At 42.1% G+C, this 12,887-nt stretch overlaps 1 protein-coding gene across 2 annotated transcripts; it reads right to left on the reverse strand.

Annotated features, from left to right (window-relative positions):
• Positions 1 to 1,415: 1,415 nt before the first annotated feature.
• On the reverse strand, positions 1,416 to 12,534 carry LOC135399097 (transmembrane protein 65-like). 2 transcript variants are annotated; one of them, XR_010424191.1, is made up of 7 exons: positions 12,240 to 12,534; positions 11,718 to 11,827; positions 11,553 to 11,607; positions 11,030 to 11,072; positions 10,112 to 10,217; positions 6,862 to 7,069; positions 1,416 to 1,628 (listed from the first exon to the last, which is right to left on the reverse strand). XR_010424191.1 is itself a non-coding variant. In XM_064630788.1 (6 exons), exons 1-6 carry the CDS (start codon positions 12,472 to 12,474, stop codon positions 6,965 to 6,967), a joined length of 654 nt encoding a protein of 217 aa, XP_064486858.1. In that variant the 5' UTR covers positions 12,475 to 12,534; the 3' UTR covers positions 1,416 to 6,964. The 2 variants fall into 2 exon arrangements, 1 of the variants encoding a protein (XP_064486858.1); XM_064630788.1 differs by having other exon boundaries at positions 1,416 to 7,069.
• Positions 12,535 to 12,887: the final 353 nt, after the last annotated feature.

Here is a 12,887-nt window from a genome sequence, read left to right on the forward strand (position 1 = left end):
GCCGTCTTGACAGGAAGGGTTGCGCACCAGATGTTTCATCGCCTTTCAAGTACTAATTCCCAATATGCTATGAATCGGGATCACAAGTCATCGTCACCAGGTTAAGTGTCGGAAAGTGTTCTAGCAACCCCGTTCAACATCAACTAGAAAAAATAATATTGAAATGAGAGGATATCAAGGAACATATTTCATTTCGGACACGGAAGGTACGAAATTTGTCATTCTTTCTTCTTTTCTTATGTAGAACATATTTCGTTCAACGCTTCCTTACATACCTGAAAGCAGTGTACGCAATAGCTTTATCTCAAATCACAACTCTTTCGAAAAAGCTCCATCCTCATGCACAAAACCCGGCCGGAGAGCACCTGGAAAGACTGTCGTCTGCGAACGTGCTGCTTCCGCTATCGTACGAACAAAGTCAAAAGTCATTGACAGAATTGCGTAAATGCAGGCTGGCTGGTGGATAAATTCCATGATAGGCAAGAACATCGCTCCGGCTTGCCTATCATGGAAGCCAAAAGTCAATCAGTTTCACTTCGTGCATTTGGTCAGCCTATCTTATTCAAGCATAGAAATCATAAAGAGGAGGAGGAGGATTTTTAATTCATTCAAGAGTAGCCATTTTTCTCTGTGTGTGCCATCAGCACTGCACATGTATGGCGCAACACAGAGATGAAACTGAAACTAATATACACCCAAGATGGTACAAAAGAAAAAGCATTTTCATTCTATCAGTGGACTTGCCTTGTGGTGTGCGAAAAGAATTAACTTAGGAGTCCCAAATATATGCGTCACCAGCATCAAGGTCAAAGCGGGCGGCGAAAGAAGGGTGAAACAAGAGGCGGGGACACTTCCTCCGCTCGCCGCACCTTTCGCACGCGCTTTTCAGAAATGGGTCCCTTGTGGTCACTTTACTCAGTATAGCACCTGTAACGCAACGACAATAGACCTCTCCCTGTTTGTAAACAAATGGATTCATAGTGTTCGACAGCGCCACCAATTTGGTAGAGTGGAACTACACTCGAAGCTAGGGGCGAACAAGGTCGCGCCCTAAAGCCACGGTCTTGAGGGGCTTACGATAGTTTCTGAAAGGGACGCGACCTTCGGTCCTACTTTTCTTTCAATAGGAGGCAGCGAACAAGTGAACAAGTGCCCATTCGTGGAACCCAACCCTCCCGATTTGTTTTGGTTTCAGTCTGTCTACCAACGTCATGATGACGTTTCTCGGGTAGAGGTCTATTGCTGAAAATCCGCGGAAATGAGTCCTTGGCTCCGCCTGTTCTTTTTTTTTTTTTTTTTGCTGGCTCCAGTTTGAGCGCCAGAATGTGACGGAAGGAGGTTACGTTGACACGCCATACGATGGAGTTGGGATTCTAACTGTACAAGTGCAGAGAAACGTACATTTGAAGGAGTCATAATGTTTGTAATGCATTTATTAATCTCTCAATGTGCATGCAAGTCCAGAACAGATGGTTTCGCGAGACAAACTGACCAACAAGAAACGTGTAAGTAAGCACACATGGCTGGAGGCTGAAGAACGCCAGGTAGGCTGGTCCCGAGACGAGTAGGAAAAATATTGCACCATTAGGAGGATAAGGCATTGGAGGAACTTCAAGAATTGAGAGCACCTGAAGAGACAAAATGTTAAACCAGTTCACTCTACTGTGCTGGGCCAGAGGATGTCCAAGAGGGTGTGAACTCCCATAGTGTTGTTAATGTCCGGTAACTATTGGCAGATTACTGTGTGTTTTGTTATGACATTCTATGTGATGACATGCTGAGTGAACAAGCATATATGAACTGGAAGTTCATTTCAAGTGTGTACAAAACACCTGAAAATCACGTACAAATGAATTTTCCACGCACATATTTGCAGCACACAATGTGTGTGCATGTAATGTATTTTGATTACCTTAGTACCACCAGGTATAATTATCGTATTGCACCACGCACATTTGAGTACAAAACAGGGTAACATACTGATGATTATGGTGTTATTGCACAAGGATTTGCAATGCACATACAGCAAACAATCGTTACACACTAGCGCTTGGATGTAGCAACAGTGAAGGGAAAGAACACTCCTTTCTTGAACACAACAGCCCCAAAAAATTTGTTAACGTACACTTGAATATATTAGACTACGAAAGGTATGCCTGCATGATAATACCTGTGCCATACAGGCAGAACAAATGACATTATTGTCTAATGTCATTGAGGTCCCGAACGGCATTATCTACGAAGGTCATGCCACACGTCAGTTTGTAATGACATTAAACACCATGATGTTGGTGCCACCCGTTTGGTTCGTTTTTGTGCCTATCAGTTAAAATTTCAAACAAGTCCAGCTTTTCCCTCATCAAAGCATACTCCTGCAACCTCAAGTTATAAAATAATCTTGCCTTGCATGGTACAAAGTGGTTTTATGCAAGAAGAAAATCCTTACTCTGCGCAGACAATGGGAGCGAGAGTAGGCATTTCATCGGCGAATGAGTTGTGGGGATCTCATTAAGCAGGAACTCATTCAGACAAATGTCATTAAATATCTCCGTGTGGCATCGCACGAATGACATTAAGACGTAAGGCATTAAGCACCTAATGTCATTTTTCGTGCCTGTGTGGCAGGGGTATGTATTGGTAGCTGTACTGACAGCAACAAGTGCAGTATCAACACCCAGTATAAGTGGAAAAAAGCTTGGATGGGTGGATATTTACAAAAAAATTAAGGGAGAGGCTGGTCCCTACAGAGTGGGACTGCTTGGATGGACAGACTTACACAACTTCTGTACGTTCCGGGGCTTTGTCTTGTCCCATTATGTGGCTCAACAAAGCGTGCAAAAATGCACTCTGGCGGTGCTTTGTGAAAAATGGTGTTCGTGAAAGGGGAAGCACAAAAACTTCTCCTCGCAGAATGGAAGATGACGTTACCTTTACATCAATGGGAGTCATCTGTTGCGTCATTCGTGATTTGTGAGCGAAAGAACCTGCAATTTAAGCTTTCCTTCTGCCTCTTCTCCTCCAGCTCGTAAACTGCTGAATCCCATTTCTGTTGTGTTGCTGTCAAGGTAACATCATGTTTCATTCTCCAGCAGGAGAAATTTTTGTGCTTAAGCGCCCCTTTAAAGAAGCTCGGTGCAACAGCGCAAACAATAAGTCACTGGCAAGGCAAACGAAGTTTCATTCGAAGCTCGTGCATGAATAACTGCAATTCGCAAGACCTGTATTTCTCAACTGCTTTGTTCTGTAGTCAAAATCACACTAGTAGTTAACAGCAACAATGTCAGTGTCAGAGATGATATAAGAGGTGTACACTGCTTTAGGTGCTGTTGCTGAAGTGAATACGACTGATAAATATCTACTACTGAAGTTAACAAGCATAAACTAACATCAGACATCAAACAATGGATTTCACTAGGTGTGTTTGATCTTACTGTGTGGGTACATGCCAACAATCGCATACAAATTCATGACACATCAAGGGATGGATCCCGAAAAATACACTTTATGGTGTTGTAAAGCTATACCACTCAGTCAAACCGAGTATCAAACCCACTTTGTATCACGGCCGCTCCATATACAACAACACATTCAACATCACTTAAATATGAGGGTGTCATTCTTCTTGTTCACTGCATCAACAACTGGCAGTATATAATAACTCGCAAACCTTCTGTGCAGAAAAGAGAAAGAACAGCACATACACATATCTAGAATGTAGCAGATCACATGGAAATGGGCAGTATTCATGCACATGTGAAAACAATGTGTTATAGTAGCATGTACATAGCTTGTATCTCACCATTCCCTTTTTCTTGCTTTTAAGAGCAGAATTATGGAATGACATTTAGAACTACAGCCCTAGCTCGCTGGAGCATATCTGTGGTACGTATCAGCATCGTTATATTGATAACTTCTACCAGAAGATAAATACATCCTAAATAATTTATGAGAGGCCTAGGCTGTAGCACATCAACGTAAGACAACTGAAAGCAAGCAAACATGTTGCACGTGAATAAGGAAACTACGAAAGAGGCTAGTGCATGTGTTAAAATACGAGAACTAATTCTTTGGTATATATTATAAAGCTTCGCACACATTCTAGTGTTCTCTCATGCTCATCATTAAATAAAGCACAATACAATAAACATAAGCCACCTGTTGTAATTTGACTTCTGTCAGGAGATGCTTTGCAAATAATAGCAGCAGCAGCAGCATGCAACTAAGATTGTCTTATAATGTTTTTCTAATGACATTGGATTTATGATGGTGTGCTCATGCTATACACTACGTGGATGTATAAGAGCTGCTAGGACTATGCCTAAAGGAAGCACCTTTGGAGATGCAAGTGAGCAATGGAATAGTAGTCTTGTGTACCACATGGCACTGAACCTACCCTACATATGTGCACATTCCTAATTTAAGCTAGCTGCTACATGTTGAGCTGCTGCGTATCTACCCCCTAATTTAGCTGTCATGCTCCAAGGTAATGGGTTACATTCTTTGAACAGAAATCTTTCAACGTAGACCAACTTGCTTCCTATCAATACCTTACATGATCGTAGAACACTGCACATATGAGCATTCTGTTAAACACTTTTGTGTAATTGCACATAATATTTGCAATTCTTTGACATTACGACACGCACACGATGACTGCATGTTTATTTCTGCCCGTCTAAGATGTGCTAGCAAAAAGTTCTGTAGCAGGGTGTCTACCAAACTACAGCCTTCAAATTCCCTGACTTTTCCAGGTTTTCACTGACTATTTCAAGCAAATTCCCTGACAAAAAAAAAGGGAACTTGGTGCTTGCTCATACGTTTTGATACCAGATCCAACATAAAACAGGCCATTTATTAAGTATTAGTGAGGCTACCCTACTTTTCTGCGTCAGAGCTTGTCATACTGGTGAACTGCTACTCGCAGTAACGTTGCTGCGGCATTGCCTCTCAACCACCGGTCGGCACTCGTGATTCGCCGCGCATCATCACGGTACTTGTCTGCGATTCTCCCTGATTTCAGCGGCTTTTTAGCCAAATTCCCTGACAATTCCCTGACTTTTCCAGTCACATCAAAATTCTCTGACTATTCCCTGTTTTCCAGGTTTTCCAGGTTGGTGGACACCCTCTGTAGCGACACCTCGGAAATGGATAGTTTCTTGCATTATACTTCTAGTTGGAAGGTACAGTTCTTCATATATTGACAGAAATACAATACTAAGGCTGTTATACAGGGTTTGCTTATGAGATATCTAGTGGGAACAGGCTTTGGTAGTGTTGAGAAGGAAGACTTTAGTATCTCTGTCACCAACTTAGACGAGTTTCCTCATGTGATGAAGGATCACCCATCTAATACCAGTAACGCCATCACCTTGTGATTCAAACCACAAAGATGAAATGCCGATTTTGGTGCCTGATATGTACATAATTTTGACGCTGTTTCTCGAATACACTGTGTCCCTCTGCTTGATAGAACACATACGTATAATCACATACTATTGTTAGTCCTGCGAAAACTGCATACAGTTACATCCATTACATAGAGTGCTTCACCTAACATGCCACCATAATGAAAGATGCACCGTTTAACTCTGCAGTCAAAGGCACATTTAATACAGTTTTGCTATCCTGTTAGTGGCTGTTCACAAATCTTAGCTTAAAGGGTGAACGCAAGGACACTCCAATAAGTTTTTCATATCCTCTTTATCAAATACTAGATGCCTTGGAAAAACAGGTGCTTAGTTATGATACTGTGTTAACACGGTTGCAATACTATTCCCACAAAACAAAGAATACGAGGAAAGTAAACAAGTCGTTCAAATTCAACTCAAGTTGATTTGACAGCACATTTTTTCTCTCTTGTTTTGTGTTTCTTTTTTCTTTTCTTTTTTGTGCAGGATTCCGCATGGCATGTTAGCATTCATGTGTAGCATAGTCAAATATGAGACGTATTTTATCCAAGTACCTCTCCATTGAAAAACCAACCTCAAATAGAAAATCTTTCACTATGGAACAGGGTAAACAATATGCATCCTGCAGAGAATGTGCTCTTGACTACAAATTTTCTCAGTAGGTACTGAAAAGCTGTGATTCTCAAACAAAGTTAACAAAGTTGCATTTAAAGGCATCTTGTAAGGCGGGAAAAATAACGTTGCATGATATACCATGCATGGCCATGCATTCAGTGGCCATGTGTTCATAGGTAAAGTAGCATTTTAGTAGGGTTCTTAAAAGTTAGGTGAAGCACCCTGTATACTATAATGACATTACTTCTTCACTATTTTTTGTCAAATTAGTAACATTTCAGTCTCCAGTGTCTCTTTCTGTAACAATACTCTGCTTTGCACGTACTGAAGGGCCATAATTGCCAATAATATATTTCTATTTACTGTTTACTCTTGCGCCTCTACAAAAGGGACATGAATCCCCGACGTGACTGAAACATATTGCGGGTTAAAATTTGCAACACAAATCAATACAAGTCATCTATAAATGAAGTCGGAGATCAAGCAGACGGCAACCCGCAAGAACGAAAAGGGTGGGTGATGTCTGCAACAAAGGGGTTATACCCAACCAAACTCATTTTTTCTTGGATTAATTTTTTCCAAGGTGATGGAAAGGGCACAACATGTCCAAAATTCAACAGAAATAACAACTGCGGCTGATATTGTTAAATGACGAGAATAATCCAGTTTATACATTGCATATACACCTCGAACTTCACAAGGTATTGACATGTACATATAATAGTTTTTTGAGTAGGGGTGCAAAGGTCTCAAAAGGTCACTGCTGTCATTCGTAGATCATCCTCGACCTCTGACGGTGGGTAAAATGAGATAACACCTGCGATGTATTACTACATACTTATAAGGCATTGGAGGAAGGAAGTAATCTCTCTGCGACACCAGCAGGACAGTGAGGCTGACGGGGTGGCACCATTCTGGCCAAGAAATGTGAGGGGGCCTCATCAGCTTGCTTTACCCTCCTTCTGTATGATGTCTTCTTTGGAGCTGAGAAAGAGCAGAGGGAACATGCCCAGGAGACAGCCAACAAATACGCCGACTGCTCGGCCCTGCAATATGCAAGGTTGCCCATCGGGCATTTGTGTGAGGACTATTCATCATAAAGGAATGCGCTTATTCTGGGTTACAGCTACAAAATTTTTTTGAAGGGCATCAGGGAAAGAACAGAGCCCTTTCAAACACTGTCCTTCTTCCATGGGGCACAGTCAACCATGGATGTGTGGCACAATTTCTTCACAGTCGGCTCAGGGGGATTTGCTAAAGTGCTCAGCAGATCGGATCCCAGGGCCCAGTCTCTACCGAAAAAAAAAAAAAAAAAGGCATGTGGCCTGGGCTGTGCCAGGGCTTTGACTTAACATGAAGCAAGTCATTGCCAGCCATCACCAGTCATTAGTCATGCCTCACCAGACCCATTTACAGTCATCCAGCATCACTTTGCAGAACAAAGACGAAAGTCACAGGGACAAAGAAACAGTCGTCAATCCATGGTCAGCACGAGGACAGTTGAAAAGAATGCAACGTGCATTCGTTCATTCCTTGACAGACAAGTGCTCGAGAACACAAAAATTATTGACTATCCTTGCATTTGCTGACCAAGAGCAAGGGAGGCTCCACCTCCTGGTTACTGGCCAATAGGAGGACGCAGAGGGCAGGCACTTCCCAAGCCTCTGCTCTCGCCTAAGAGATGGCGCAGTGTTACCATTATTTTGCCTGTCGCAAAGCTTCTGCCGTGGCGCACCAATCTAACCGACGGCTTCGCCGTCCGTTTACACAAATTACATTTACAACAAATTTCTTTAGAACGAACATACCAGAATTGCGAAGTGATTTTCAGGTCTTTTCCACCACATGTTAAACTCACCGAATGACGAACACCGTTCTGCTGCACCGTACGATGCTCCATCCTTCTAGGATTCTGAATTCTCCTCCCCCCCCTTCTGGAGGTTAGCGCACGCGGGGTAACACATCTGAAGTAGGGAATGTGTGTGTACAGCCTTGCTGTCAACCATGGTGTCGAACAAGAACTGAGCCGAACAAGAACTGAGTCGAACCGAGAATCAGAACTGAACCAAACCGAATCACTATTTTTTTCCCGATCTTGGAACTGAACTTGAACTGCAGCTAATGAAAAGTACAGTCAAACTCCTTTATAGCGAACACCTTTTTAACGACAATACCACTACAGCAAATTTTTTTGCGGTCCCGCTGGAGCCCTATAGGTCCAATAATGGACATCCTTTTTAACGAAAATACCTTTACTGCGAATTTTTTTTGCTGTCCCCTGAGTTTCGTTGTAAAGGAGTTTGACTGTACTGTCCCGAACCGGTTCAGCAAGTAGTTCAGCGTTTTTCTTTCTTTTTTTTTTTATGATGCTTGGACAAGGATGATATGACAGGTGTGAAGGACACCTTAATTGAGCGCTAAAACTGCCTCATATGCTGCAAATGCTCTTCAAAATTCCATCTGCACGCGAATGTTCTACACGATACTCTGGAAGGTGTAATCGCACTGAGAACGTGAGACAGAACACTTAACAGTACAAGAGAGAACAACACAAGTGCTGCACTTCAACTGTTCCCTGAACCAAGTGCCACACTAGTGTTGTCCTCCCTCGTATACTGCTAAGTGTTTTGTCACACATTCTTTCGTCCGATTCCACCTTACCATTCCATTACCAAACCGGAGCTTTGCTACACGATACTCGTAATCCTGTTGAATTCGTATCGAATACTTAATGTTATCCGAACAATATTTGCAGGCGATTTGTAATATTCGCAATTTTTTTCAAATATTTTTTTCGAATATTTCTGGAACGCAGTGTAGCAGCTTCGTTGACACACTTTCACGTCGGCGTTGTGGGCGAGAACGAGGCGGCTGCGAAAATTTGAATATAGTGAAATATGTTGTGCAATAGGAGTAGTGACGCGTTAAATTTTATGCTGGCGTGAAACATAATCCGCTCGATCGTCATCGTCGTTTTGGACAACGCATCGTCCTCGCAGTTGATGACATCGTGCGAACTTGTGAAGTGGTCTGTAGACCGAACGCGGGATCATAGCGTACTGAGTGTGTGACATTGGCAAGCTATCATGCTGTTGGTAAACAAGACATCAAATGAGCTACTTCCAAGAGCAAAGAAGTCCGCCGGAAATAACCGAAACTGTGATGCACAGACTAATTCCTATGTGATGCCACTGGACCCACTAAAATTGCAAAAATGATTGCTGCCAACCTGCAACCCCTATCTGTCGTAAAGATTGCAGACTTCATGGAATTATCCCGGATTACACTCTACTTTGTAGGATAGCCCTCTCTCGGCTAGCTATGTCGATGCAAATGAAGAAATTACACAGAGAGTTACGGAAAGCTTTTGAAGGCATGGAAAGTATGTCTTTCACGGATATGTGTCGGCAACATCGTAGTCAAGTGAGTGGCTCTACTCCTCGTCTGCAAACACTTTCGTTTGCAGAGAGCTTCAATCAGTCCACAGCAAAGAATAGCTTTTCTGTGTGACAACTCGGAGTTGTGATCACAATATGTTGCTGTACGTGTTCACACGAAGCACACTTCCACAAGTGATTGGAAGGTTTTCTGTGCTTACAATATCTGTCACTAGAGGTCCTACTAACGATGCGCATTAAAGGTGCCAGTAAATGTATTCGCAACTTCTAGAGTTGCATACCGTAACGAAGTATTGCATACCGAAGTATATGCGATCTGTAAAAAGTACAGAAAGTACAAATGGAAACAAATAAGCCAAAGGATGCACACCCAGCAATGTAATGCGCATTCCAATACTTGAAGTAGATAGGCTTCTTTTTCTTTAAGATATTTTATTCTGACTGAAAAGCTGTAGGCTCCCCCGTTTTGAGCAGGAGTTCCCCAATGGGTACAAATTTAATAAATTTTCCAAAGTGAGAAAGTACTAGAAATATACAAATTGGGCATTTGGGGAATATTCGATTTGAAATCGAAATAAACAATTCGAATTCGATTTGCAGTGTCTGTAAGGTATTCTTATTCGATTCGATTTTGAAATGTTGCTATTCGTGCAGCTCCAGTATGAACACTTCACTAAAAAAAAAACTTACAATATTGGAACTCCATCTCGTGGCGGACATCTCCATCTGTGCAGGTGTGAGCTTCGGGGCCTGAACTCCTACCCTGGTGGCTAGCTTCTCCACATACCAGGCAGACCTAAGCATGAGAAGTAAATGGGAATAGTATGTCATTGTAAATCTGTCACTATTTATGATGAATACACAGACAACTTGGAAGCAGTAATTCAGTGTGGTTTTGGAGCACAGTATTCTTGCATTTTCTATAAAGACTGCCTTTGAAATTTTATGATTTCATAAAGTAAAGAAAAAGGAAAAAGTAAACACATATATACTGAAAAAAGCGAACACAGCGGTTCCCTCTTGTGCTTCAGTGACGCACCTGTTCAGTGTCTGTGCAGACACGTATGCAAGAAGGATGACAGATGAAACTTTGAGTGCCATCTACTGCTAAAAGTCTACCAAGTTATCACGAGGTTTCTGAGGCCTCCGATAGTGACTCGAGTTATGTGTGCTAGGGAAGTGAAGAAGACGACAGCGATTTGGAATCTTTGAGCTCTTCAAGCGAAGAGTATGATGACGACGCAGCTGATTTAGGAAGCAGTCGCCAGTGGTGTTCCGTACACAAAGACGATCCGCTGCCTGCTCCACCCAGGTTCCTATTCTTAGGGGTGCCTGGGAAACATTTAGATGTTTTGGGCATATAAAGAAACGGATGTAAATAAAAATGCTCCTCATTTGTATATTCACTTCACCACCTTCCTACAAAATGTAATATATCCGCCATATATTCTTTAGATAGAGCTGAAATTTTTGTGTTAGTTTCCACAGAACTGCACATACCATGAGGAAGAAAAAAAAAGTATCAATACTTGTGTACAATTTTCAATATTTTTTAACACAGTGAACGGGTTAAGAGTAATATTACATAATGTTAAGTATTGTGCTTACCCAATGCCAGCTGCATCCGAAATTGCATTTCCTAATCCAGCAGCTGAAATTTAAAAAATGTGATAAGCAATAAGTAGTACAGAGATTACACAAAAAAACATTTTGTACTGGCTTAATTTTCTGTGTGTGTGTGTGTCTTTTCTTTTCTCCTTTTATTGTGGCAGCCATATCCTATGTAACCCTATGCATTCTGTTTTGTGGACAGGTTCTGTCCCTAGTATGCAAACCTCGCAAGGGGTTTGTATGCTAGGGACATGCTGAAACTAACACCAAAACTGACCGGGATGAATCACTGACAAGACTTTTCTGAGGACGAAAGTAATTTAAAAAAAAAAAAAATTGAGCTGGGTTAATTATGTGTAACATTGCCAGCTCATTCGATATGGCACGTCATTGGCTTACGTACTTGGTACTAAGTTTAGGAACTTATCTAAACGGACTTCTCCACAGACAATAATGTCGAGATATGGGGGACATGACTTGACTGCCATTGTGTGCACAGTTTTTCAAGGGAATGTCGTACCTGCCATAGTAGAAATTCCCAGAGTAAGTCCTAGAGTTGTGTCAATATAGTCTCCCTGCGAACAAAAGAAGACAATAAACGTATTGCAAACATAATTATGGCATTGTTTCCAGCAAAGCAGTTGGAATGAGTGAGGACAGCTCAGGAACGTTATTGTTTACTTACTGCAACTATCATGATCAAGTTGTCAAGAAATCCAAATCCAACAAAGGGCAAAGCATTGTGGATAGCAACCATCTGCAACTGTTCTGGCGTTGGTGTCACGGGCTTGTCGTCTGCAGAAAATATGATCATCAAAGAGGACTACTCTGCTGGGCGGCAGTAAACAAAATTTCGTGCGAAAACGTGATCGATATTATTTTGCCAAAGTAAACGGTCAACACTTTAGATCCGCGAAGGCATCCTAATGACTTTCGTGGAACACACAGACAAGCTGGCAGGAGAAATACTTGGAACGAAAACATTTGCTTCTGCTATCGAATCTATAGCTTTTATGTGAGCATTTATGTTTTGTTAAACATGCCCCTTGCTTATTGATTCTTTGGCTCGCTTCTCTGATCTCGAACTTGAAACATGGGGGTGTCACCTTATCGCACCTGTTGCAGAAATCATTGCGTCCCGCTACAATTTATGTCCGCAAATCGTTTCAAATATTCGTAACAGCTCTAAATGTTCATTAAAACTCACAGGTGGCGGTTGCTCCTAAGTGCAACTCAAGTTCTTCCATCAATAGCCTGCGTTCGTTTGGATGCAGACGAAAAATTAGGTCCTGCGCCGTCTGTCTCGTAAGACTTCCCGTAAGCTTGCTTACACCGTACTTATATGCTGACACGCAAAGTGTCCGTGAAGCTAGTGAAGTTCTGTGAAAATGCAGCAGAGACCTGAACAACGAATAAGAGCGCAAACAGTGACATTGAGCCATTTTTCGGTCAACGCTTACAGCACTCTAAACAGACGGAGGCTGCCATTGACTAGTGCTGCCGCTCCGCATAGAACGACCGACCGATTTCAGATGGCGCCGTAGTCCAGTGTCGTCTGCTACTTGACATCGCTGGCGCGCTTGTTTTCAAATTTTCGTGTTCTCGCTAGTGTGTAGTTGTCCCTATAACTTATTTTGTATAAATCAAATGCACGTGTCTGGCTGTGCTTCGATCCTGTTCTTATCCTGTCTGTCACAGCTTCAAACTTAGGCAAAACGGGTACCCGTGACCGTTAACTCTCTGTGGTACCCTGTTGTGTTGCGCTAAAGCATAGAATCGTTCAGTTGGTCCTTCAATCTACTCCAATTACACTATTAATTGCCTTCAAGCTGGAATGTTTGTTCCATATAATCCC

The sequence above is a fragment of the Ornithodoros turicata genome, chromosome 6 (genome assembly GCF_037126465.1).
Source record: "Ornithodoros turicata isolate Travis chromosome 6, ASM3712646v1, whole genome shotgun sequence".
Taxonomy (NCBI): domain Eukaryota; kingdom Metazoa; phylum Arthropoda; class Arachnida; order Ixodida; family Argasidae; genus Ornithodoros; species Ornithodoros turicata.